This window comes from Misgurnus anguillicaudatus, chromosome 3, assembly GCF_027580225.2.
Source record: "Misgurnus anguillicaudatus chromosome 3, ASM2758022v2, whole genome shotgun sequence".
In the NCBI taxonomy this organism is placed as follows: Eukaryota; Metazoa; Chordata; class Actinopteri; order Cypriniformes; family Cobitidae; genus Misgurnus; species Misgurnus anguillicaudatus.
In genome coordinates this window covers 41,638,203-41,661,104 of record NC_073339.2, presented here as the reverse complement: position 1 = coordinate 41,661,104, position 22,902 = coordinate 41,638,203, and the positions used below count along the sequence as shown (strand labels likewise).

The following is a 22,902-nucleotide window of genomic DNA, read 5'->3' as shown; positions in this document are numbered from 1 at the left end:
GCTGAACATTTCAATTTGTTTTATTTAATGTTTGCTATGCATCCTGTCGGGTGCCTTAATTTAACAGTTATGCGTTTTCCATTTATGTTCGACACACAAAGTAAATTATTTCTTCCTTGTCGTTTATTGAATAATAAATACACGAACACGGTACAAAAGTATTAAAACTCACGCAAGACTGATGCGTAAAACATAGGCGATAGCGCACGCCCATAATATTAATATTTTGGCGCATGTTTGTTGTTATTTTCTATTTCTGGGTTGTTGAGTGAGTTTTGTTTTAGCCATCCTCAAATACTAGTTTGAAAGTTTTATCATCTTGTTTTGAAACGCATCACATACATTGTGCATTTGTTAACCAGAACAAAGTTTTTTTAAGCACTTCAGCAGAATAATTTTAAAACCACCTCATCTCGTAAGAGACAAATTTGACAGTGCTCACAATATTAGGCTAATTTATACATTCATACAAGGCCGCTTTTTTAAAAAATAAATTGAAACATTCTTCACTTACCATTTACATTGACTACTATATGAATTGTGACAATTTAATATGATAAAGGCTATCCTAGTCCAGTTAAACAATAAACCCATATGTGAGCAAACGTATGTGCATACCCAATGTGTGTTTGCGCGGTGATCTTGAATCGATTTGACACCTCAGGATGAGGTATAGATCTTAGTTTTCACGCCACTTGCAGGCTGTTGAAATAATCTGGTCTCATTAGAACCGGTCTAATTTATCCAGACTGTCAGTGACCCTGTAGTACCGCGGGTCCCGAATCAATCACCGAGCCTGAACGGTTAAACCTGAGCCCAAAACGCACTTGATTTATCTATCAAATTACCTAGGCCTAAAGACACGACCGAGGAAATTGCGCTAACCCCTCGAGCGGCGTACCTCATAAAAAGCATCCCTATGACCACACCATCCAGACTTATGTTCAACAGAAGCGCATTATTGGGCGATAAAAAGTGATGCTCAAACGCATAAAGAAGTCACAAAAACGAAGAAAGAATGTTGGCGCAAATTTACAGTGATTTACACTCTTAAAAATAAAGGCGCATTGCATGCAGCAATGCCATACTGTACCATTTTGGTTCTTTTAGTCAGATGTTCTTAAAGATTTTTTTCTGTACACTATTGAAAATAAAGCTTACAAAAATTGTGTTTGTTGGTTCCCATAAAGAACCTTAAACAACTACAAAAACTTTTAAAAACACAAAAGGTTCTACACACAATAAATATTTATTTTAGGAACATTTGATTTCATTCACTTTAAATGAGAAATATATCCCTTGTTATATCCATTTATTAACCTTTATTATTTGGGGGGTGTCCTTAGTTTGTAGAACCAGAACAGATGTTAAGGTTCTCTTAGCAAACCATAAAGTCCGACAAAGAAACAACGCTGAAGTTAAACTTGAAACTAAAGGCGTTCTGGTCGATGTTGATAATTAATTGTACAAATTTGTTTTTATTAAATAAAAATGCAAAAGCAAAGCTGACTTTAATGAGTATAAATGCTTAAAGCATGTCTTTATTTTAAACATTGCTTTGGACCTAGTCTCCAATAAAATCTGATGATATCAAACCTAAATATAGCCTATATATTTTTAAGTGTTTTGCTCTTTATCCACATTAAATGCTGGGCGGGTAAGTTATAAGACAAACCCGTTGTCTGCACATCACGCGGCCCGAGGATGGCAATCTCTCCCGGGAGAAAAGAGGAAATGAGATACGGAGATAGGAGGCTACGGGAGGTGGTAAATTAGCTGCCTGATCCGCACTCATTGGCGCATACACTTCCCCCATTAACTCGTCCTGACAGCCCCGCACTCTCCTCCACCCCCTCTCTCCGCATCTTCTCCACTCTAAACCCGGGGCATGGCGGTCTTGTGGATTTCTCATGCGGAGAAATGAATGTATGATGATCAGTTAAATTGAAAATCAGCAGCCGGCTGTCAATGAGAAGCAACACCTTCGTAATTAGCAAGAGAAATTGCGTCGTACGGGCAGATAATAGCGTAAAAACAATTTACACTCCTCCCATCCTCCCTTATAATGAGTCTCGAGGCTCAAAATGAAAACTTTCTACTCCCTAAATCTATAAACCGAGTCGTAATGCCTGCAAAAACTAGAGGACTGACCAGACTTGAGCCTGTAGTATCATCAATTCATTTAGCATGAATCAATTCATTGTTTGTCTTAGTAAATTATGCCCACTCGTGCCTGCGGGATCCCCGGTGAGCATGCGCATTAGATAATGGCTGTGCACATTCAGGCCTACTACTAAAATGTGCCACTGTAAAATATAGCCTATATTTTCCTTACACTCATAACTACACTAAAACATTTATGTCTCTCCTAGCTGAAGTAGTCTGCACTCCCCCTGGAGACGAGTCCCAGTCTCATTATTTTTCCTATAAGCTTGAGCTCGTGCAGTGCAAACAGCAGTCACCGAAATAAGAAATTATGTAAATGTTATTAAGGCTGGTAGATGTCATTCAAAGGGTAACTCTCGAGCCCCTCCGTTTACTTTTAATTTATCTGCAAATATAAGAGCTCGGTGACGATGACCGCAGGGCTGTGGTGCTACATAAAATACCGTCCATTTGGACAGACTCTTGTGTGTTGAGCAAAATGAGGGAAGCATTTAAGCCCAAAATCTGCCATAGACACATGCTAACTACTTGACTCCTTGCTCCTTTTCAATGATTTCATGAATTAGACACCTATAATATTTTCCAGTGCAGATGGTGTGATTTTTTGACCCTATAACGCTATTAAAGTCAAATGGTGCGTGCGTGGGTGTGTGTGTGTGAGAGAGAGAGAGAGAGAGAGAAAGAGAGAGAGAGAGAGAGAAGGAACTCTTCTATTACAGAGCGACACATGATCAATAGGCCGATAAGGCACGAACATCAGTGTACGCGACAGAACAATGAGGGAGATCATCGTCCATCTATCTTAATATTGCACCCACGCGTGCCCTGACAGGCCCGCCTCATGAAAATTCCGCCCCACGAATCACCCGGGCTCGCCACACAATGCGCGCGCGCACACGCGCAACCTCGCGCGTACGCTCGCAGCTGCCTGGGCTATTATTTCCCCATTTCAATCCGACTCGCCAGCCTTTCATGCTAATTCTATTATTGTTGGAAGTTTATGTGATTTCATATCGCTAGAATCGGTAATGTATAATAACCCTTCAGGCTAACAGAAAAAAGACCGTATCCTCCCAGCCGCCACCGGGAAAATAATTACTTTCATATCAAAACTCCACAGGAGCTGACCGGGTCCTACCGCCCGCGGCGCGAGACCTCATTTCAACCGGGGGTTTTGAATGAATGAATTTGTTAAAGCAATAAACACGAGCCTGCAGTACAGCAACCTCTCAAAGCGATAAACAAAACAGACAGGCAAGCAAGGGGGTAGTGAATAGTAGCTGGCAATAAAAGGTCTTTTCTTTCACAATATTTTTATTATTATTACTTATCAAAATGTTACATATATAAATATCTTCGATACTTTATCATTTATACAGCGTTTTGAGGATTCGTGTTGTTTTTGTATCCTGCTCGTGAGCCAACTTGTTCCTTCAAGTTAGCTGTGTTGCTGAAATAACAACAGACATTAAAGCCAAAATAATAGAAAAACGATCGTCCACCTGAATAAAGTATATCCATTTTTGAAAAGTATAAAAACTAATTCAAAGTCTTGTATACAAAAACGTGTCATGATCAGCTTTGGGTTTGTGACAGGTCAGCTCGGCTCCTGGTCAACTTAAATGTCAATCCATGTCAACGTCCTCTCCATCCGTATTTGCGTCACCAGAACTGCACGTTTTCGTGTCCGAACTTTCGGACGAGATGCTTTCTTTCTGGGTAGAGTTTGTGACAGTGGATTCGGATTCGTTTGGTGGTGAATTTGATTCAGCAAAACTTTCCACTGATTTCTCCGCTTGCGTTGGAGAGTTCTGACTTTCTCTTTGCAGCTCACCGTTTACGACCGCATCCGCACTTGCGTCTTTACGCAGCTGATTGTTAGTCTTTGTAACGTGTACAGACCCGTGCAGGTTCGAGTTTGAGGTGTCTGTGGTGGCACCCTTGTTTACTGAATCCTGATTTGTTTTGGTCGCTGTCTGTGGTACTATGAAACCCAGGGGTTGAGTAATGGGATACAGAAGAAAATGGCCTTTACCAACCAGCGGTCGCTGCGGTGGTAACTGGGAAAAATCCACAATAGTTTTCCTTCGGGGACTCGAGTCGGCCAGTAAACTCTCTACACTAAATGGACTGAGTTTCTGGAGCGCGGAGGCTCGCGTGATGCCACTCGCAGGACACATGCCAGAGTTCCGTGTGGGGTCCGTGGGCTCAGCTGACTCGAGGATGGACCCGGAGGATCTTTGGTGCCGTAGATGTTGGTCACATATATCTGGTTGCTGTCGGTGGGCGTTAGACTGGGGAGTGGACTCGCTATCTGTGCTCTGTGATACTCCGCTATCGCTGTCAGATCCGGGTGTATGGAAGAGCTCACCCGCTAAAAACTTGTTCTGGGACTTGAGCAATTTGCGTTCCTGTTTGCGCTTCTTCTTTTCCATGCGCTCCAACTCTCGTCGTGCGATTTCCTCCGGGTCCATTGGTTCGCCGCTGCACGTAGTGGGGTGAGAGTTGTGGGCCGGTCGACCAGGCCCTTTTTTCGTGTTCTCTTTTTTGCGCCATTTTGCGCGCCGATTTTGGAACCACACCTGGACAGAAAAGATTGAACATTTTTAATTGCCTGATTCATAAGATGGGCATAGTGCAAAATCCATTAGTGTTCTTGTAGCTCAGCTGCATTAGCAGTTTAAAAGGTTGTGGGTTCAGTCCCAGGGTATACTGATAAAATGTATAGCTTGTAATGCATCCAATGTCGTTTTGGATAAAAGCGTCTGCAAAAACAGAAAAATGTAGGCCTAAAAAATCTATCAAAATCCAATGGTACATAAAAAATTTGAATAAATCTGACAAGCATCTGAAATCTACAGATGAAACCACACAATAGTGTAATTTTATCACAATACTGTTTTGTTTTTGTCCAGTAATAGATTAATATCATAAAAGCTTCCCACATGAAAAAATACTGTAGTAGTAAGTAAAATTCTTAGTACACTACAGTTTTTAATAGCTCTATCAAGTTAGTTAATACTACATAATACTATAGTATACCTATAATATACCACAGTATACAATACAGCACAGTAGTAAATGGTATAATATACTACAGTATTTTCTCGTGTGGGATAGCTTATCAATTATACATATATTTATATTAATTCGACTTAATTTAGTTTTTACACTTCGCTACTTTGAGTGATCAATATAAACATGCATAAGCTGACAGATATATCCAATAAAATGGTTTAAGTGGCAATTATTTTTTCTTTGATATTATTCGATTGATATTATTCGTTTCTGTAACGAAAAACATGTTAAGTTTTTTTCATTTGACCTACGTTACCAGAACGTGGTCCTACAAACTAAAACTTAAACAGATGCGCGCTTGCCCTGTAATTGTCAATTGATTCAGTGTAATGGCTCACGCTCTCAATTTAGCCTGCTTCTTGCGTGTCTAATTTGGGCCTGTTCCCCTGAAGTTCATTTAGGCGCGTATAAGGACAGACTTGGCCCAAACGAGGAAGAGAGCAGCAGGCTCGCACCTCGCACCCAGGCCCCTCACATGGCGACCGCCGTCTGTTCAGCGCTGATAACACAACAGTTAACATCCACCAGCAGGCTAAGCAGCACACTAACATACAGACATCGAGGCTATATGATGACAGCCGTGTATATGCAACGCACATGATATGTTAATGTCGTTCAAATCTGTGAGCACACAAACCAAACGATAAAGGGCGCACTAATCTTTCTTAAGAAATGCGAATAATACAAAGCTCAGCTTTTGCTCCCCAAAGAAGAATGTTTGACATCCACTGTCGAGTTTTTACAAAAAGGAAAATGTTAGGCTGCAACACAAATCAGTTATCAACCCACTGACCTATATTTATTTATAAATGATGTTTTATATATATAATCTAAATGTTTTATCTGTCTAAATATGATAAAACTGTTAACAATAAACTGCATTAGAATTGCATGCATTTGAATATCAATAAATTTGTGTCTTTTTTATAGCTAATTGTGGTTATTTAATTTTCTCGATTAATTTTATAAACCATTACCATTATTAAAACAACAACAACAGCTGTTTATCCTGCTGTTATAAGGTAAAATGACAACCCCAAAGTTGCATTTAAAATCTTCAGCCTATTTTATAACATTAGATCAGCATTAAAACAAATACATTAAACTTCTAGTAGCTGTAACACTTATAACATCTCTGATTAATAGCCATCATAATAAAGATAAACGCTAGATTTTGTTACGACATAAAAGCACCATCGTTTACCTGAACACGTGACTCAACAAGGTCTAGACGTAGCGCGAGAGCCTCGCGCATGAACACGTCCGGATAATGGCTTTCGTTGAACGCTTTCTCCAGTTCCTCCAGCTGCCAGCCTGTAAAATTTGTACGTGTTCGCCTTCTTTTACAACCAGGGCTTTCCTTGTCGGCGTCTCCGGCATCTAAGATCACAGAGGCTGTGAGGACATGTGCGGGCAAACATCAACATGCACAAATGCAGTTTGAAATGACAACATCAAATGTTTAAACAACTCACAAACATTGCAATTTTTTAAGATCTTAATTGTTGTAAAATAAAATGATGGCAGTAGGTGTTTCACATGAATGCTGTTTGAGTTATTTGCAACTGGCCAACAATAAATGTAGGTTTAATAAACCTTGTGATGCTAATAAATCGATTATTAAATAATAGCTTAGTAAAATAAAACCTGAAACAATGTCGTTACGATTATTATTATTATTTAACATTAATTGTTAACACGTTTAATACCATAACAATTTTACGCTTGTTTCTTTTTTCTTGCTCATGAAATTTCAAGTCTAGGTTCCCAAACGATTTTACCACAAAAACAAAACATTTAAAAGGCTTAAAACGCACGTAAAATAGTCTGCGGTTATCAAATAATTAAATTTGATCAATATTAATGCTATCGACTGCTTTAAATACTGAGTTTACCAACATATTATAAATTCAGCAAAGCAATTTGAATTTTAAGTGTGTTATTACAAAAACGTGACTTTCGTATTTATTTCTAGAAAGGCCTCGCGTAACTTGTTTAGTAAAAAATAATATTTACTCCCATACTGTTTACAATAGGCCTACAATACAAAAGGCTACTTTTAACTATGCAAAGCCTACTATATAAGCTCTATAGAAAAGAGCAAGCATATATTCGTTGTCTTACCACTGAGTTTATACTGACTATCCCCGTTAACGCGACATCCAGATCCGAGCAACGGGTTGGAGTTTGCAACAGACGCCGAGCACGATCCGTTAAGTAATCCGTCTATGGAAAACGGCACAGCGGCTGCCGACTGTAGCTGGTGTCCGGAGAGATCGTAAACATGATGGTGGCCGAGGTGGTAGGGGAAACCCATTCCAACCATGCCTCCCAAAGAGCCTCCAAACTGGGCATGAGGATGCTCGAGGATCCGGCTGTCCATCATTGCATCTCCGGATCAAGGAAGCGCGTGTAGCAAACAGGCTCCCTCTCAGAGCGCACGCAGCAGCCGTGGAGCGGTAAACGTGGACATGCTTTGCGCTCCCTACGAGAAGTAAAGAGACCGAGGGAGGCGTCGAGGTTTTTGCTCTTTCCTACTTTGTCAACATCAACTCTCCTCTTGTCCAAATAACTAGGTCTCGCGCTAGGGAATTCGCGACCAATGGGGAACGTCAGGCGCCGGTGACGTCAGACTCACGACACAAAACGTTTTCCATATCGATTGCTAATTATACCTGACATCCACCTCAATAAACAATACCAGCGCTGTCACAACACAACATGAGACATCACAACTAGGCGAGAGGGAGGAGGCGAAACCGGCGGATTGATTGATTCCTGACCAAATTCTGCATAAACATACAGTGCTTCTGTCCAAATAGCTAATTTGGGAGCACTGGTCACATTTGCACTTTCAAAACAACGCATCCTAGAACAGAAAACGTCACTTATTTTTCAATGAATTGAATGCGTAAAATGATGTTATCCTATTACGCAGGAGGCATTGTGCCCGAATAGAGCTATATCTCATAACAAACGAAGCATCACCCTGTTGCAAGCTGTCAAGATGAATTTAAAAACACAAGCTCTGACTTTCTCATATGTAGAGGCCAGTGCATTTTAACGTTTGAGTGGTTGTGATATAAGCAGGTGTTAAAAACATGAAGATGGAAAGACAATCGAGCCTGACAGTGAAAAAGGAAGATCAGAAAATGCTTTAACATTGTTTTCAGTTGTTTGATTATTGGCGTACAGAGTTCAAAAGACTGTATTAACATTGTTCACCTTTCCTATAGATCACTGTCATGTTTAAGCCATTTGGTGTGTATAATCAATTATGCTTGTATTCCACTGATCATCTATTCACAAATGGGAGTTGGATGTGGGAGGTTTTATTAATCGATTCTGCAAAGAAAATGAGGCATCAAATAAATAGCCATATCAACCTAGGGATAAAATGTTTTATAGATTCAGTTAAGCTTGTTATTACGGGTTTATATTCATATAAACATACGCTTTTGCAGATACAGTAGGTCAGTAGGCTAGCTTTTTAAAGAGAGTGTAAAGAAAAATTAACTATATTATTAAATATTTACTTTATCTCAAAGTGTTGTGACTGAATATACAGTTTAATTTATTACTAAATGTTCTGCCCTTATAAATGCTAAAGGTAAATTCTCCTTAGTATGTCTATTTTTGGAGTTTACTTGTCTCGATTGTTTTGCATTTGGAAAATGTGTGTGTGAGCACGTGTCTACATGTGTGAGGGAGGCATGGTTGTGAATAAAGGATGGTAATCAGTCCTGTCCGTGTGTAAAGTAAGTACACGGGCCTTTCCTTCTCCCTGCTCTCTTCCTCCATTACCGGGAATTAATTCCACTTTATTTATCCAATTTCTCCAGCTGCCAGAATGTTAATTTGAGCTGAAATTTCTCACTGCTCGCTCGCTCGCGCTGACCCTCGGTGGCACCCGCGCGGCATGTAGTAATAACCTAAATCTTTCAACAGAGAGGCACGATAATTGTTACCTTATTAGCATGCAAATTGTTTAATTAATATTATTAAGAAGAAGCATATAATCCGTTCGTCACTTGACCCTGAAGTCTGTTGGCTGGCCGCCTCTCTGCATTTCAATGTGTTCATTTCAAATCAGCACAGGCCTCTCTGGTCGCTTTCAAAGCGCGTGAGTGATTGTTTGATGCTTGCTTTGCATCTCTCTCCTCCACTTTCTATTCCTAAACATTTCATCAAGCCGCATACAGGAATTATGGAAATCGTTACATTCTGCCCCCTCCCCGCACATTTAAGTCCCATAATTGGCTACTTGTCGTTTGCTTTTTGTAAGCTGGTCTCTGAAAGGGCACCCCTCCACTTCTGAGCATCCTGCCGCTAGACGCACGCTGCTCATGCCCAGACAGCCCTTGACACGAGGCCCCTGCGAAGCGTTGCAAGGCGCCACTTGTTTTTAATCCGGCCGTGTGACAGAGTATGAAGCGCAATCTTTAATTAACTTGATAACAGGACGCATGCAAGCCTCGTGTACGGGTTCAGTGAGTTTTTGCCCACTCGTATCGCACTTTTACTACTTTAAATCCGTAACAGAATGCGCCATAAAAAATGACATGTGTCAAAATTAAATAGTTTTTTGCTAGGTCCATATAAATTCATGTTCATTTGCAAACAAAGCTATTACAGAATATATATATAAAGAACAGCAAGACTTTAACACTTGTAATTTTGCAGAGGTTAAAAATGCACTGAACGTAAAAATATATATTTAAAAAAAAATCATAGTCTATAATTAACGTTTAATTAAAAAAAATCAATTTACTTTTTTTAAATATCTTAATTGCTAAATTAACTTTACGCGAGTTAATTTTAGCTATCAAAACTGAGCTGCATATTATTCGATTCACAGATAATTAAAGTGTGAAATGTAAATTAATTGTTGAAAGTCATTTGATCCACAAACGGAACCAATTAAAGTGCAAAATGATTTTCCCATCTGTGTTTGTGTTTCACTCGAACAGAGTTTGCTGTTTTAGTTGGAAACTAGGCTATCCCACCAGGCAAATTTCCCTCTAATCCCGCTCAGCTAATCACGCAATTAAAACTTTCCCTTGCAATAATTATCTGCAATTGTTGGGCCGGCTGCAGAAAATTCAGAGTTTTTAATTCACTTAATTTCTGATAATTCACCTTTAAATTACCTTATTCAGCCTTGACAACCAACAATGCCCTGGTCTGCATTCATGCAGTATGCATTTGGGCAAAAAGTCTTTATTATAAAGTATAATAATAATAACAATAATAATAATAATCTTTTAAAAATTTAACAATGTATTTCAATTAAAACTGACTTATCACCTTTTGCTAAAACGTGCTTAATATGCCAAAAATAACCAATGCGTGACGGACCCTGAGCAGGGATTGTTTAATTGTAATAATCGAATGTGCTTGTCGCGTCCCTTTGCCTCGCGCTGGCACGCACGGAAATAGACCTAATTTACTCGCCTCCCGCGGGAAATCCATTGAACAGATTAACATTTTCAAAATATAGTAATGATATAATTTGAGAAATGGTGACGCCAGGTTTTATTGCCGAGCCTAATCATTTGCATATATTAACAGGCCACAATTTTAATCAGTTAATCATATAGAAAGTGAAGGGCACATTAACATAGAAGTATATGCAAGTGCTTGTGTCTTGGGGTGAGTGCGTAACGCTTTTTGCGCTCACTGCGCATCAATTCTGTCATTCTTTAAGAAACGTCGTGAGAATGAGCGAAGTAGGCTAATACAAACTTCAGTGACGATCAAGATGACACAATAATAAACTTGAACTTCAAACAAACCAGCATGTGAAAAAGAAACCATTGCTTTATCGCCACCCAGTGATGCGGTCTTGCACGTGCGATTTTGTAAGTGTTGTCCATATAGCCTGTACAGTATGTCGTCAGACCTTGTCACAGGTAGGCCTATATATTTTTTATTATTTCCGTTTTATGACCCACAATATGTTTAAAGGTTTCTAAGCAAGTGGACGCAATAAAAATACTGGCACATATTCAGGTGAGGGTCAACAACATTAACTTATTAACCTATAACCAGTTAAACATCCACTGGAGTAAAACGTGTGAAAACAAGGCTTTTAATACGTGAACGTCACATTTTTTGCTGCCTCGAGGCTATTCGTCCATTAGCCTAAATTAAATTAGGCTACATTTATGTATTTTGCTTCACTTTTATCCAAAGCGACTCAGTGCATTCAAGATACATTTTGTCACTATTCATTAAGCAGAGTAAACATATGGTTTTGGTCTCTTTATAATCTCTTTTCCTATAAAATTGTAAAAATTGCTGTCAGTAAATGATTATTTGTGGTGACGCAGGGAAGATTTGGCTTGATCTTACAAAAACTTGAATCATTTATCTCTCTCAGTCTCAACAGATAAATCCCATACACATCACATGACTCGTGTCATCCTCCTGGATATCAATCAGTTTCTCGGTGTGCATTGACCGCGGTGGTTTGTGAGGGCCTTGGATAGTTAATATCTCTTTGTTACCCACGCTGTTGTAATCCCCCGGTGGCTCGCAGGCTCACGTTGTTCGGGTCTGGTACAATGAAGCAAGGGAGGGGCAGCGTCAACTATTATTTTGGGCTTGTGCGACCATCTGCCGCGCGCATGAAACCCAAAACCCCAGAGACGTCCCAGCATCTACACTGTAAACTAGCGAAGATGTTTTAATTAAGACGAGGCAGGTTAACTCAGCTTCTTAATGAATTGCCTTCATTGCCCTCCCCATTGTTGTCCAAAACAAAACCTTCAACAAACACTTAAACAAACTATCTATTTCATATTTAAGTATCCCAACAGTTCAGTCTTTCATTTAAACTTTACTATCTCAGACTTATATTTACTTATTTTTAATAATAATTTACTAGTAAAATAAAAGGTATGTATATTCTACAATGCTTCAGAAGCTTTTCAATAAATATTGTCATCTGTTCTGCAATATTTACTTCGTACCAAAAGGTGTAAGTTTAAATACAAGGTCGAAATCGTGTAATTAAATAATTAGGCTAACTAAATGCATAATTGTGTTTATGGATCCCAAGTCTGTTTAAGTGTTTAATTAAGTGTTCATAATTTTTGCCTTATTAGGCTATGAATATAATTGTAAATGTTACAGCTCCCCCCGGTGGGAAACCGAGTAAATGCCTCGTGGATAATGCTGCTTAAAGGGAAAATTCACCCAAAAATAAAAATGCTGTCTTCATATTGTTTTAGACCTGTATGAATTTCTTTTTTTTTCTGATGAAATAATAAGATTTTTGATAAATGATGAGAAGCACACAGCTGGTGGAAACCATTGACTTCCATAGTAGGAAAAACAAATCTTATAAAATTTAAAGGGAACTCTCAATTCTGTGCAAAATATCTTCATCATCATTTATCACAATACAATCAGATGTGTGCTTACCATAATTTGTCAAAAAAATTAATTCATACAGGTTTAGAACAACATGAGGATGAGAAAATAATGACAGAATTTTCATTTTTGGGTGAACGATCCCTTAAAAAAAATGTGTTGTATCAATAAAATAAAAATTGTATTGCATATCGTCATCCCACTATAAATGATGAAGCTTGGCATATACAAATTTAGATTTTACATGGTTCAAAATGAAAATATTAATATCCAACTGAGACATACGGCTACGTGAACAAAACTATGTCTGCGTGTGTCATTTACGTTTTAAATTTTACATGCGTTTTGGCAAAGGTTTTTATCTAAAGCGACTTACACTGCATTCAATACTGATAAAAAATCCTAGGATGTGTGAACCCATGACCTTTGCGTTGCTAATGTATAGCTCTACCCATTGATCCACGAAAACCGAAGAAAGAAAATATTTTTTGTTGAAACTGTAAATTTGTTTTGGCCTTTTTATTGCCTTCTCAATAATAAAACGCACTTTATCGTTTTCACTATATGTTGTAAGTCACTTTAAATATAAAAGTGTTTAATTTTTGTTATGAACTTCTTGTTGAAGTATTATCGCCAAACTCTTATCTAAACTTGTGTTTAACTTTTAAAAGCAGTTATTTTTTAACTACCCACTGATGAATAAAGCGCGCTCGTCTTACTCTGATCTGACTGGTTAATTAAAAACAGCTCATGTTTGCTCGAGTTAATAAAGGACTAAATTATTCACTTTGGGGACCGCGTGTCCCAGAGCGCTTTAAATCATCCCGGGACAATATTGTAACTCCCTCTCCGTTCTGATGAAACTCTCTGAGGGGTCCTGTCACTGGTCGGACCCCCCTCTCCACCCTCCATCTGTCCCTCTTTGTCCTGCTTATAAAGCTTGTGTATTTTAGCTCATTGTCTTTCGCACATTTATTGACACCTTTTTTAATTCGGCGCTTCTGTCGGCCTCCTGTAACCGCGGGGCGCCAATCTCTTCCGCTCCATTAGCTCATTGAAACAGGAGTCTGGTTAAACAAAAAGGGTGCAATCTGATCCGTACCCTCTATCTATCTCTCTCTCTCTCTCTCTCTCTCTCTCTCTCTCTCTCTCTCTCTCTCTCTCTCTCTCTCTCTCTCTCTCTCTCTCTCTCTCTCGGAGAAAGTAAAAAGCCACGCACGTCTCTCGCCCACCACGGGTCTGTCAGTAAAAGACTGGCCTGTTCGTTCGCCAGGCAGCGGGGAGGGGGATCTTATTAGCATTAAAAGCCTACACCGTGAAATTCATTTATAATTGCTAGAGAGAAAAAGAAAGAGAGATAGCGAAAACATATGCGTCCCGAATTACATTTGAATGAGTTTGTGATATGTTAACATGGAATGGAATGCGACAGACAGCAATTATGACGCCTTTGTGACTGTCAAATTCAATTCATAAGAGGCTTGTGCCTCCGCGAGAGTAGAAAGTGAGGTGCATCTTAATGTAGCTAAAGAAAATTACTTTAATATTTTCACTATAGAAGAAATCAAAATGCAGACTAACTACAAGTATAAAGCACTTAAATTGCCAAACAGGATCTCCAGGAGTTTTCCGGACGCACGTGACTTGGCCAATATCACACTAAAAAAATATGCTGGGTTGTTTCAAACTATGACATGGGTCAAATAGACAGGTTCTAGGTTAGTTTAACCCATCCTTTGGACTTGTACATATTTTACCCTACTATACTAAAACAAACAAGCAATTTTTGTAGTGTATGATGTGTGGCAAAAAGCTGACTCACTAAAACACAGAAACGTGGACAAACTGAGAAGTATTGGGATCCAAGATAATTTTTAAGCGATCTTTTCTGTCATTCATATCAGATTGGCCTATTAGAGAGGCAGACACTGGTGATGATGTACCAGGTGTGCAGCCATCTGGCAAATAGTCTCTCTCTCTCAATAAGGTCTCTAAAAGCCAAAAACGGATTTACTAAATCTATCAACCCAACAACATATATTTATTTAAACATTATGCTCGCTTTCAAACTAAATGCCATATGCATATGTTGTATTACAAATCATGCAAATTAGCTACAATTAACATATACTTCAGCTGGACCTATCACATATGCACAATGAGCATGCTGTGTTTGTGTTGTGCTTGTACAATTAATAATATCATAACAATGGTCAAGTGTAATGGAAACTGAAGTATGGCTCAATTTATATTGCAGCACATCCATGAAGTATTTGAATACTCTATTTGCATAAATAAGTGCTTGCTCGCTTTTATTATACATGTTATATATTATTATTTATGTTGTAAAGAAATGGTGTATCAAATTTAGTAGTCATTCTGCATTGTTTTTTAATTTTGTCATTCATTATATTATATAAATGTTTGGATAAAATGTAAATATTTTTATGCAATGAGTAACTTTTTTATGAATAAGAGCCTTAAATGTTGGTCTGACATCCACAACACATTAGTAGTTTGATTAATATCCATTCCTTCACTTTTAAGTATTCTGCTGCCATCTATTGGTCACCCATAGAAACACACACACACACACACACACACACAGTAGAAACTACAGCTCATTTTAGGGGTTTCCATATAGGTGCCATTTGAGACTGACTGGACCACAAATTCACAATAATACTACAATGAATTATTGCGCCCTGTCATAGTTGCCACAATTTGGACATTTTGTTATATATTCTTTATCTTGGTTTATTAATTGTTGCGTTTTAAATATTCATAAGAATAATATTATATGATCAGAACAGAGATAAAACTATTAATGGCTTTTACTATTTTGGTAGAAAATGTGCGTTCAAGGTGCTTACGCACACCATGCAACCACTTGAACCAATTACGCGCTTAAAAATTAAGGTTTCTAAAAGTTTTTTTTCTAAAAACCTTTGTCATCCACAGAAACTTTGTGTTTCAGAAAACGGTCTTTGTTTTGAAAAAAAATATTACAGACTATGATAAGGTAAGAAAGAAATTAAAGGTGACCGCTGGGCTAAAGCAATCCAGGACCAAGGACAGCACCATAGCATCATTTTGTATTTTTGTTATCGAACGTATTAAAAGTTTGGTTAAAAAACTGTTTAGTCAATACACGTTTAGTAAAAGTACAATATAAAATGATTCATACAACGTTATCAACCATGCATGTCTTTAAATTTGTACTTTTAACGCTCCATTGAAGATATGGCGATATGAAAATGGATGCGATGTAAAATATGCATACAACTTTATATTTAATCCTACCTGTTACTATACCTCAGCAAACCCACAAAAACGACGTGAATCTAGATAAACATTATTTGCACTGCATCACTAAAGTAAGTCAGGCGCAGAATGATGACGACCCATCTGACTAGACAGCGATCTATCCAATGAGCGCGCCGAACTGCGATTTTGGAAATAGTTGTGGGTGTCCATTTCAGTGATAAAATCTGAATCTCAGGTTACAATGTATCGATATAGATACAGCTGACAGTCAAGATTAGATCGACATCGATCGATAACGCGAACCACCGACCAATCCGTCCTGCATGGAGACTGACTGCATCCTATTTTTGCTCTGGATTTGAAAACAATAATATTGCATTGCTCTTCATGGCTTCACGATACACAGGCCCGCAGATACTCACTAAAATGGCTCAGAAAGGCGATGAAATTGTTGATGGAGACTTAATCTGAATATGCAATACAAGACAGCACACCACTCATTCAGCATTACATGACATGGATAAATAGAAGTCGGCTGAACGCTGTATTTCTACCGTGTTGGAACGCACAAATGCATCTTGCATGCTTCCTTTATAAGCTAAGAAAATGGCACTGATTTTAATTGGAGGCTCGTAATTAATCGCACCTGTTTGTGGAATACCGCTGGCGTTGCACGCGTCCTGCGCAATGGCCGCGCCGAGGCGAATTCAACTGACCGCACTTTCCAGCAACGCACACTTCCCTCTTCCCTCCATTCCTCCTGTTTCTGATGAGCAGCATGACAAACTGGGTTTACCGGTTCCCACGCCAGCGTCTGGACCGACACCGTGTCCACCAGCTGCCACGAGACTGGAGTTAAAACTGTTCGAGCCGGACGAGCAACGCTGCCCGGAGTTCATCTACCCGGATCTGATTAGCTCCAAGGTATACATTTATGCAGACGCTTTTAACTAAAAAAACTCATGACCTGCTGAATTTATGTACCCGTGACCTTTGACTGTACACTATTCAAAATATAGGTGCTGGAAGTGTTCTTGTGATGCTATAAAAGAACCGTTTTTGGTTACCCAACTGGACCTTCCCTTTTGATAATCTGTAAAACCTCTTTCCACTACAAAGAAACTATACAAATATAGGACTTTAGGAACCTTTTGAGGAGTACACTTGTTACTGTCTTGTTTTCATGTTTAAGGAAACGACCGAGAATAAATCACAGACGTTAGATGAGGTGGTGGAAGACAGAGAGAGAGATGAACTGGAGGCACTTGCAAGAAAGTTTGAAGAGAAATATGTAAGTATAACCTTGACCTTCCTATCTGTGTGCCAAAAGCTTGGATGTTTTAGGGCAATATGGGGTACTGCGTTAAAGGGACACTTCACCCAAAAATGAAAAATCTGTCATCATTTTCTCACTCTCGTATTGTTACAAACCTGTATACATTTCTTTGTTCTGATGAACACAAAGGAAGATATTTTGAGGAAGGTTTGTAACCAAACCGTTCGTGAGCCCTGTTCACTTTGTTTCACTTATACTGTAAGGTTTTATTTGTTAGTATAAAGTATTGTGCTGACAAATACAGTAAACTGGAACAGTCAGAAGAATGCAGATGTCTTTATGTACGCTATACACTGTACTTTCAACTATAAAAGGGCGTTTCTTTATGGAGTTTGCATGTTTTTTCTGTGTCAGTTTGGGTTTACTCCGGTTTCCTCCCACAGTTCAGAGACATGCAGGTTTGGTAAATTGATTATGTCCATTTGCATTCTCCTTGACGTGTGTATAAATAAGCTTTCCATTGATGTATGGTTTGTTATGATAGGACAATACTTGACCGAGATACATTTGGAAAGCTGAGGGTGCAAAAAAATCAAAATATTGAGAAAATCGCCTTTAAATTTGTCCACATTAAGTTCTTAGCAACACACGTTACTAAATACATTTTTATATATTTACAGTAGGACATTTACAAAATATGTTTATGGAACATGATCTTTACTTAATATCCTAATGAATTTTGGAAAATCGATCATTTATTGTTGGCTATTGCTACAAATATACCCATGCGACTTATGGCTTAAGACTAATTTTGTGTTCCAGGGTCATAAAAAATAAATAACTGTAACAAGGGTGAATAAAAAGCCTTTTTAGTCTTGGATAGTTTTGTCTTGGATACATTATGAAAAATTTGTTGGTATAGTTCCTGGTGTCTATTGATATTTCAATTGAATCCCCTAGGTGCATATTCACATTTATTTATTTTTTTAGGGTGAAGCTTGCAAAAAGAAAAAAGACAGATTCCAGGACCTGGTGGACATAGGTTTTGGTTACGACGAAAATGATTCTTTCATTGATAACTCAGAGGCTGTGAGTTCCAGTCAAATTCTTCTGTCACAGAAAAGAGCTGTGTTAGATTATTTTTTCATTATAGATCCAAGTTTAACCCATCTTGTTTTTTTACTGACACGCCAAAGTACGATGAGCTGGTTCCAGCTTCTCTCACCACTAAATATGGCGGTTTCTACATCAACTCTGGAACTCTGCAGTTCCGCCCAGCCTCCGATGAGGGCGAGGAGATTGAGACAAGTCATTTTGAGGACAATATCAAGCCCAAGGTGCGTAGTAATCACATTTGAGGGCAGTCAGATCTTAAAGCCACAAAATGTAGGTTTTCACCACTAGAGGTCGCTATTACGCAATAAAACTATAACTGAGGCAAAGCGTTATGAAGGAGAGTGGAACGATGGGAGATGTTGCTTTCACCCTCCAGAGATGTATAGAATTCGCTAATCGTGTTCATAAATGAGGTAATGAATTACCTGTACATCACATTGTTTTATGCCATTGTAATGAATAAGCTGCAAGGCACAACAGCTGTATGATAGATGCTGTATAACCACCACTTTCTCAATTGTCCACTTGTATTGCCATAGTTTCTACAACCAGAAACTGAGAATAGTGCGGATATTAAGTCCAATATAGACGTTTTCATCGGACGCACGTGCGGTGACTTGATTACGCGTCTGGTCGGAACTTCCGGTTTCCGTTTGTTTAATGGTCTGACAAGTTGCTAAACTAAACTCTTGAACAAATACCTCAACGGAAATAACAAATGTTTTTGTTTCCTAGGTAATCTACGTTTTATTTTGCTTGTTATATAGACGGTTTCATCGGACGCACGTGCGCTGACGTGAAACACATCTGGATCCGAACTTTACTTCCGGTTTAGTTTTTTTATAATGATCTGACTAGTTGCTAAATTGAACAAATGACTCGTTGAAAACAACAAATGTTTTGGTTTCCTATGTAATCTATGTGTTGTTTTTTTGCTTGTTATATAAATAAACTACGTTTAAAGAACTTTGTTGTTATTTATTCTTAGCGGAGTTTACCGGAAGTTACGTGATGACCACGAAAGCCGCTTGTTTATGTTGTTACTGTTGAAACCGTCTATAAGGGCGACAATTGCAAGGGACGAGCCATTATTTAAAATCGATTTACAAATCTTTAAGAACTTTTAAGATAATGTAAGTACACAACTGCATTAAATATATCACTGTGGTGGTTTTTGAATATTATAATAGAAAAATCTTACATATTGTGGCTTTAACTTGGGAAACGTTTATTTAAATTGGTGTCAACTATCTGTTAATATTTTATGTGCATCCACATTTATCGGACATTAGCAACAAACTAATTCACGTGGGCTGCTATATCCATGAACTGGCTCATAATGTGCAATTTGCATGACTCAGGTTTGTGCGAAATTGAAACACTGTATTCATGGGTATGTCCAGAACTGTTCATTTGTGATAGACGTGCGTATTGTCTCATTCCAAATCTTCCCACAGAAACGGAAGTTTAAGCATGGAAAAGACAAGAAGATTGGTAAGAAAAAGAGAGATGACATGCTGGAAGTGAACGAAGAAGAGGATGTTAGGAAGAGGTCATCTATCTTTATCTCTGTCTGTCATTTTTTCTAACAGTATGCTTCATTTACAAATGTACAGATTTGGATGTTTCATTGCGTTCTCCCCTTTGCATTTATCCTGATGCTTTTTCAGCGCCCAGCGAGACGAGCCACCAGAGAAGATCAAGAAGAAAAGCAAGAAGCCTCTGAGTATCGATAAGATGCTGAAGAAGTTCCATAAGGAAAAGCTCCAGCAACTCCAGATGCTTGATACTAGAGAGAGAGAGTCCATCATGCAAACCGAGGTTCAAGAAACGCCTATATTAGCTGATCCTCTTCTCACACTCATTGGTTCTGCCAGTGCGGATGAACTCCTACAAGCGGTGAAGGCAGCTGAGCAGGACTTTGACTTAGACGGGCTCCTTGAGGAACCGCAGAACATCTGCTCTCCAAACCAGGAGGAAAAGGAAGAGGTTCTGCCGGTCATCACGAAGCCTCCCGCTTCGCTTCCAGAAGGTTTACCTGCGACGCTGGAGCAACACATTCAGGAACTCATTCGGGTAATGTTCTTGATAGCTTAAAGGGCACCTATATGCCTATTTTTACAAGATGTAGTGTGCCTGTGATGTTTCAGTTCAAAATACCCCACAGATAATTTATTATTTAGGTGGGAGCAAAAATGTACTGTTTTTGTGTCTGTACCTTTAAATGCAAATGAGCTCCTCACTCCCTTGCCAAAAGAGACAGTGAGCCCTTTCAGTTCAAATAGATCTGATTCCTGTGAACAGTGTCTGAGACAATAGTATGTATCTCCCTATTGAGATACGGCAGACAGCGCACAACTCGCTGAGGGCGAAAACTATGGTAATGTAGGACTGTCAGTCAGTGGCCGTGGGTGGGGCTTTATCATTGTGATGTCACATTAACAAGATAATCAAAATAGCATGTCTAATGAGGCTGCTTTGGTTTAATGCGGGATTAATAAAGGAGTGGGTGGATTTTTTTCATTGTAGGGTGGTTATGTTCACACACTGACAACGCACATTTATGTCCAAACACCTTGTAAAAGTGGATTTTGCGTAATGGGTGCCCTTTAAGGTTTTGTGGGTTCAAACCCTTGTGATGATAAAATGTCTTTACTAAATACACTGTAAGCTTTGTAATTGCAATTTTTGGGATCAGAGGATTAGAAATGAATTGTATTCATGATTGTACACGATTTACTGTTCTTAATTTTGTTATTTAGGCTATCGTGAATGTTGAAGGGCAAAATAAGATGGAGATCTTGTCTTCTGAGCTCAACAGTGTTTTACTAGAGTAAGTTTTTTTTTTTTTTATATCCTACTCTGAGCTTTTTTTAGATACAGATGTTTTTTTTGCACTGAGTTCTCCATCTTTCCTTTTATGATCAGCGTGGAAGTGAGCGCTAAACAGCTTACCGGCAAAGTACGCTCCAGGATTTTCTCCTACTTGGCATCGCAGCTGTCTTGCAGCAAAGGAACGCTGGTTAAAAGAGCGAAAAAGCTCCACAATCTACAACAGGTTTGTGACTCAAAGCTCGTCTAAAAGGTCTAAAAACGAGCTGATGTCCTCCTTGTACTATAAAGTCCCTCCTTCAGAAATACGTAACAAGTTCTGATTGTGTAGTTTGTTTAGTGTATTGTGATTCGACAACAGCTTAGCTTAGCAGAGCCGTTTGAGCTGGCGACTGACGTATTCCTGTGGGCGGAGTTTAGTCAAACACACTTATATTGACGTCATTCATCTGGGAAGTAGAGGGCTGTAGTTCAAACCGGCCATTCGCTGTAGGCTTTAAAAGGGGAATTCTGTTAAAGAAAATATATATTCGCCTGGCAGTGAACTTTGAGCTTTATCATTTTCCAGGTAATATCCGCTTAATCTCCTTATCCGTTTCAATGTATGTATATATATATATATATATATATAAATCTCCCAAGGGTTTTTCCCTCCTAGGACTTTTTTTTTACTTCCCCGGCTAAAAATCTGGGTTTTTTTCTCCTAGGGGGTTTTTCAACCTGGGGAGGCAGCCTTCTTGGGCTTTACTTCTATACGTTACATTAGTAATACGTTCGCTTATAATGTTGATTTATAGCCGCAGCAAATTTAGCTGCTTGTGCTATCGTGTATTATGTTGTGCTATCTGTCGATTTTCTGTGCTTTTCACTGCATCTATTATGTAAAGGTGCTTTGATACAATTACCAAATTGTGAAAGCGCTATATAAATAAAATTGAATTGAATTTGGCCATTATAGCAATATTACACACTAACTAGAGTTTGAAAAATGGGATCAGGAAGAGCGGTACCTTTTATTATGTGACCCTACTTAAAGGATTACTCCACTTTCTTAAACATTTTGGATGACATGGGGGTGAGTAAATTATCAGGATTTTTTATGTCTTACTTTGTTCAGTCAAGAAGAAATTACTTTTTTAAGAAAAGCATTCCATTATTTTCTCATTTTAATAGACTTTATTAGACCTCAACAGTTTACAGTTTCAATGCAGTTTCAAAGGGCTCTAAACGATCCCAAACGAGGCATAAGGGTCTTATCTATCAATCTATCTGTCATTTTCGGCAAGAAAAATAAAAAAATACTTTTATTTAAAACCACAACCTCTCGACTTGCGCTAGCCGCATGAACCGCCAGCGCGACCTCACGTAATGCACCATCACATCAAAAGGTCACGCATGTTGTTGTATGTGGAATGATACTAATTAATGTCTTTGTGTCAGTTTATTGTTTAAAATGGATCGCAAATGTGTGTTTCAGATGTGTGACCTTTCGACATCATTATGCATTACGTGAGGTCGCGCTGATGCTGAAGTTGTGGTTTAAAAGTGTATATTTTTAATTTTTCTTGGTAAAAATGACAATCGTTTTACTAGATAAGCCCCCTATGCCTCGGATGGGATTGTTTACAGGCCTTTGACGCTGCGCTGAAACTGCAGTTTTAAACGGCATTGAAACTGTTAGGGTCCAATAAAGCCTATTACAATGAGAAAAATCTTGGAATGTTTTCCTTAAAAAAAAAACGTAATTTCTTTTCGACTGAACAAAAAACATAAACATTTTGGATGACATG

General features: G+C 38.6%; 2 protein-coding genes across 3 annotated transcripts in view; one reads left to right on the top strand and one right to left on the bottom strand.

Moving 5' to 3' along the window:
• Positions 1-3,462: 3,462 nt before the first annotated feature.
• Positions 3,463-8,681, bottom strand: uncx4.1 (Unc4.1 homeobox (C. elegans)). Its single transcript, XM_055206047.2, has 3 exons — positions 7,369-8,681; positions 6,449-6,624; positions 3,463-4,748 (listed from the first exon to the last, which is right to left on the bottom strand). The coding sequence occupies exons 1-3, from the start codon at positions 7,628-7,630 to the stop codon at positions 3,792-3,794; spliced, it is 1,395 nt and encodes a 464-aa protein (XP_055062022.2). The 5' UTR covers positions 7,631-8,681; the 3' UTR covers positions 3,463-3,791.
• A 7,338-nt stretch (positions 8,682-16,019) lies between these two features.
• Positions 16,020-22,902, top strand: part of ubn1 (ubinuclein 1) — a 20,996-nt gene continuing 14,113 nt past the window's right edge. For both annotated transcript variants that reach the window (XR_008644678.2, XM_055206040.2), the window contains exons 1-8: positions 16,020-16,812; positions 17,081-17,179; positions 18,155-18,253; positions 18,361-18,501; positions 19,738-19,832; positions 19,951-20,356; positions 21,043-21,113; positions 21,209-21,338. Coding sequence is in view for 1 of the 2 variants with exons in the window: in XM_055206040.2 (XP_055062015.2) it covers positions 16,576-16,812; positions 17,081-17,179; positions 18,155-18,253; positions 18,361-18,501; positions 19,738-19,832; positions 19,951-20,356; positions 21,043-21,113; positions 21,209-21,338 (1,278 nt within the window). In the remaining variant the exon portion in view is untranslated. The remainder of the gene's footprint in view (positions 16,813-17,080; positions 17,180-18,154; positions 18,254-18,360; positions 18,502-19,737; positions 19,833-19,950; positions 20,357-21,042; positions 21,114-21,208; positions 21,339-22,902) is intronic.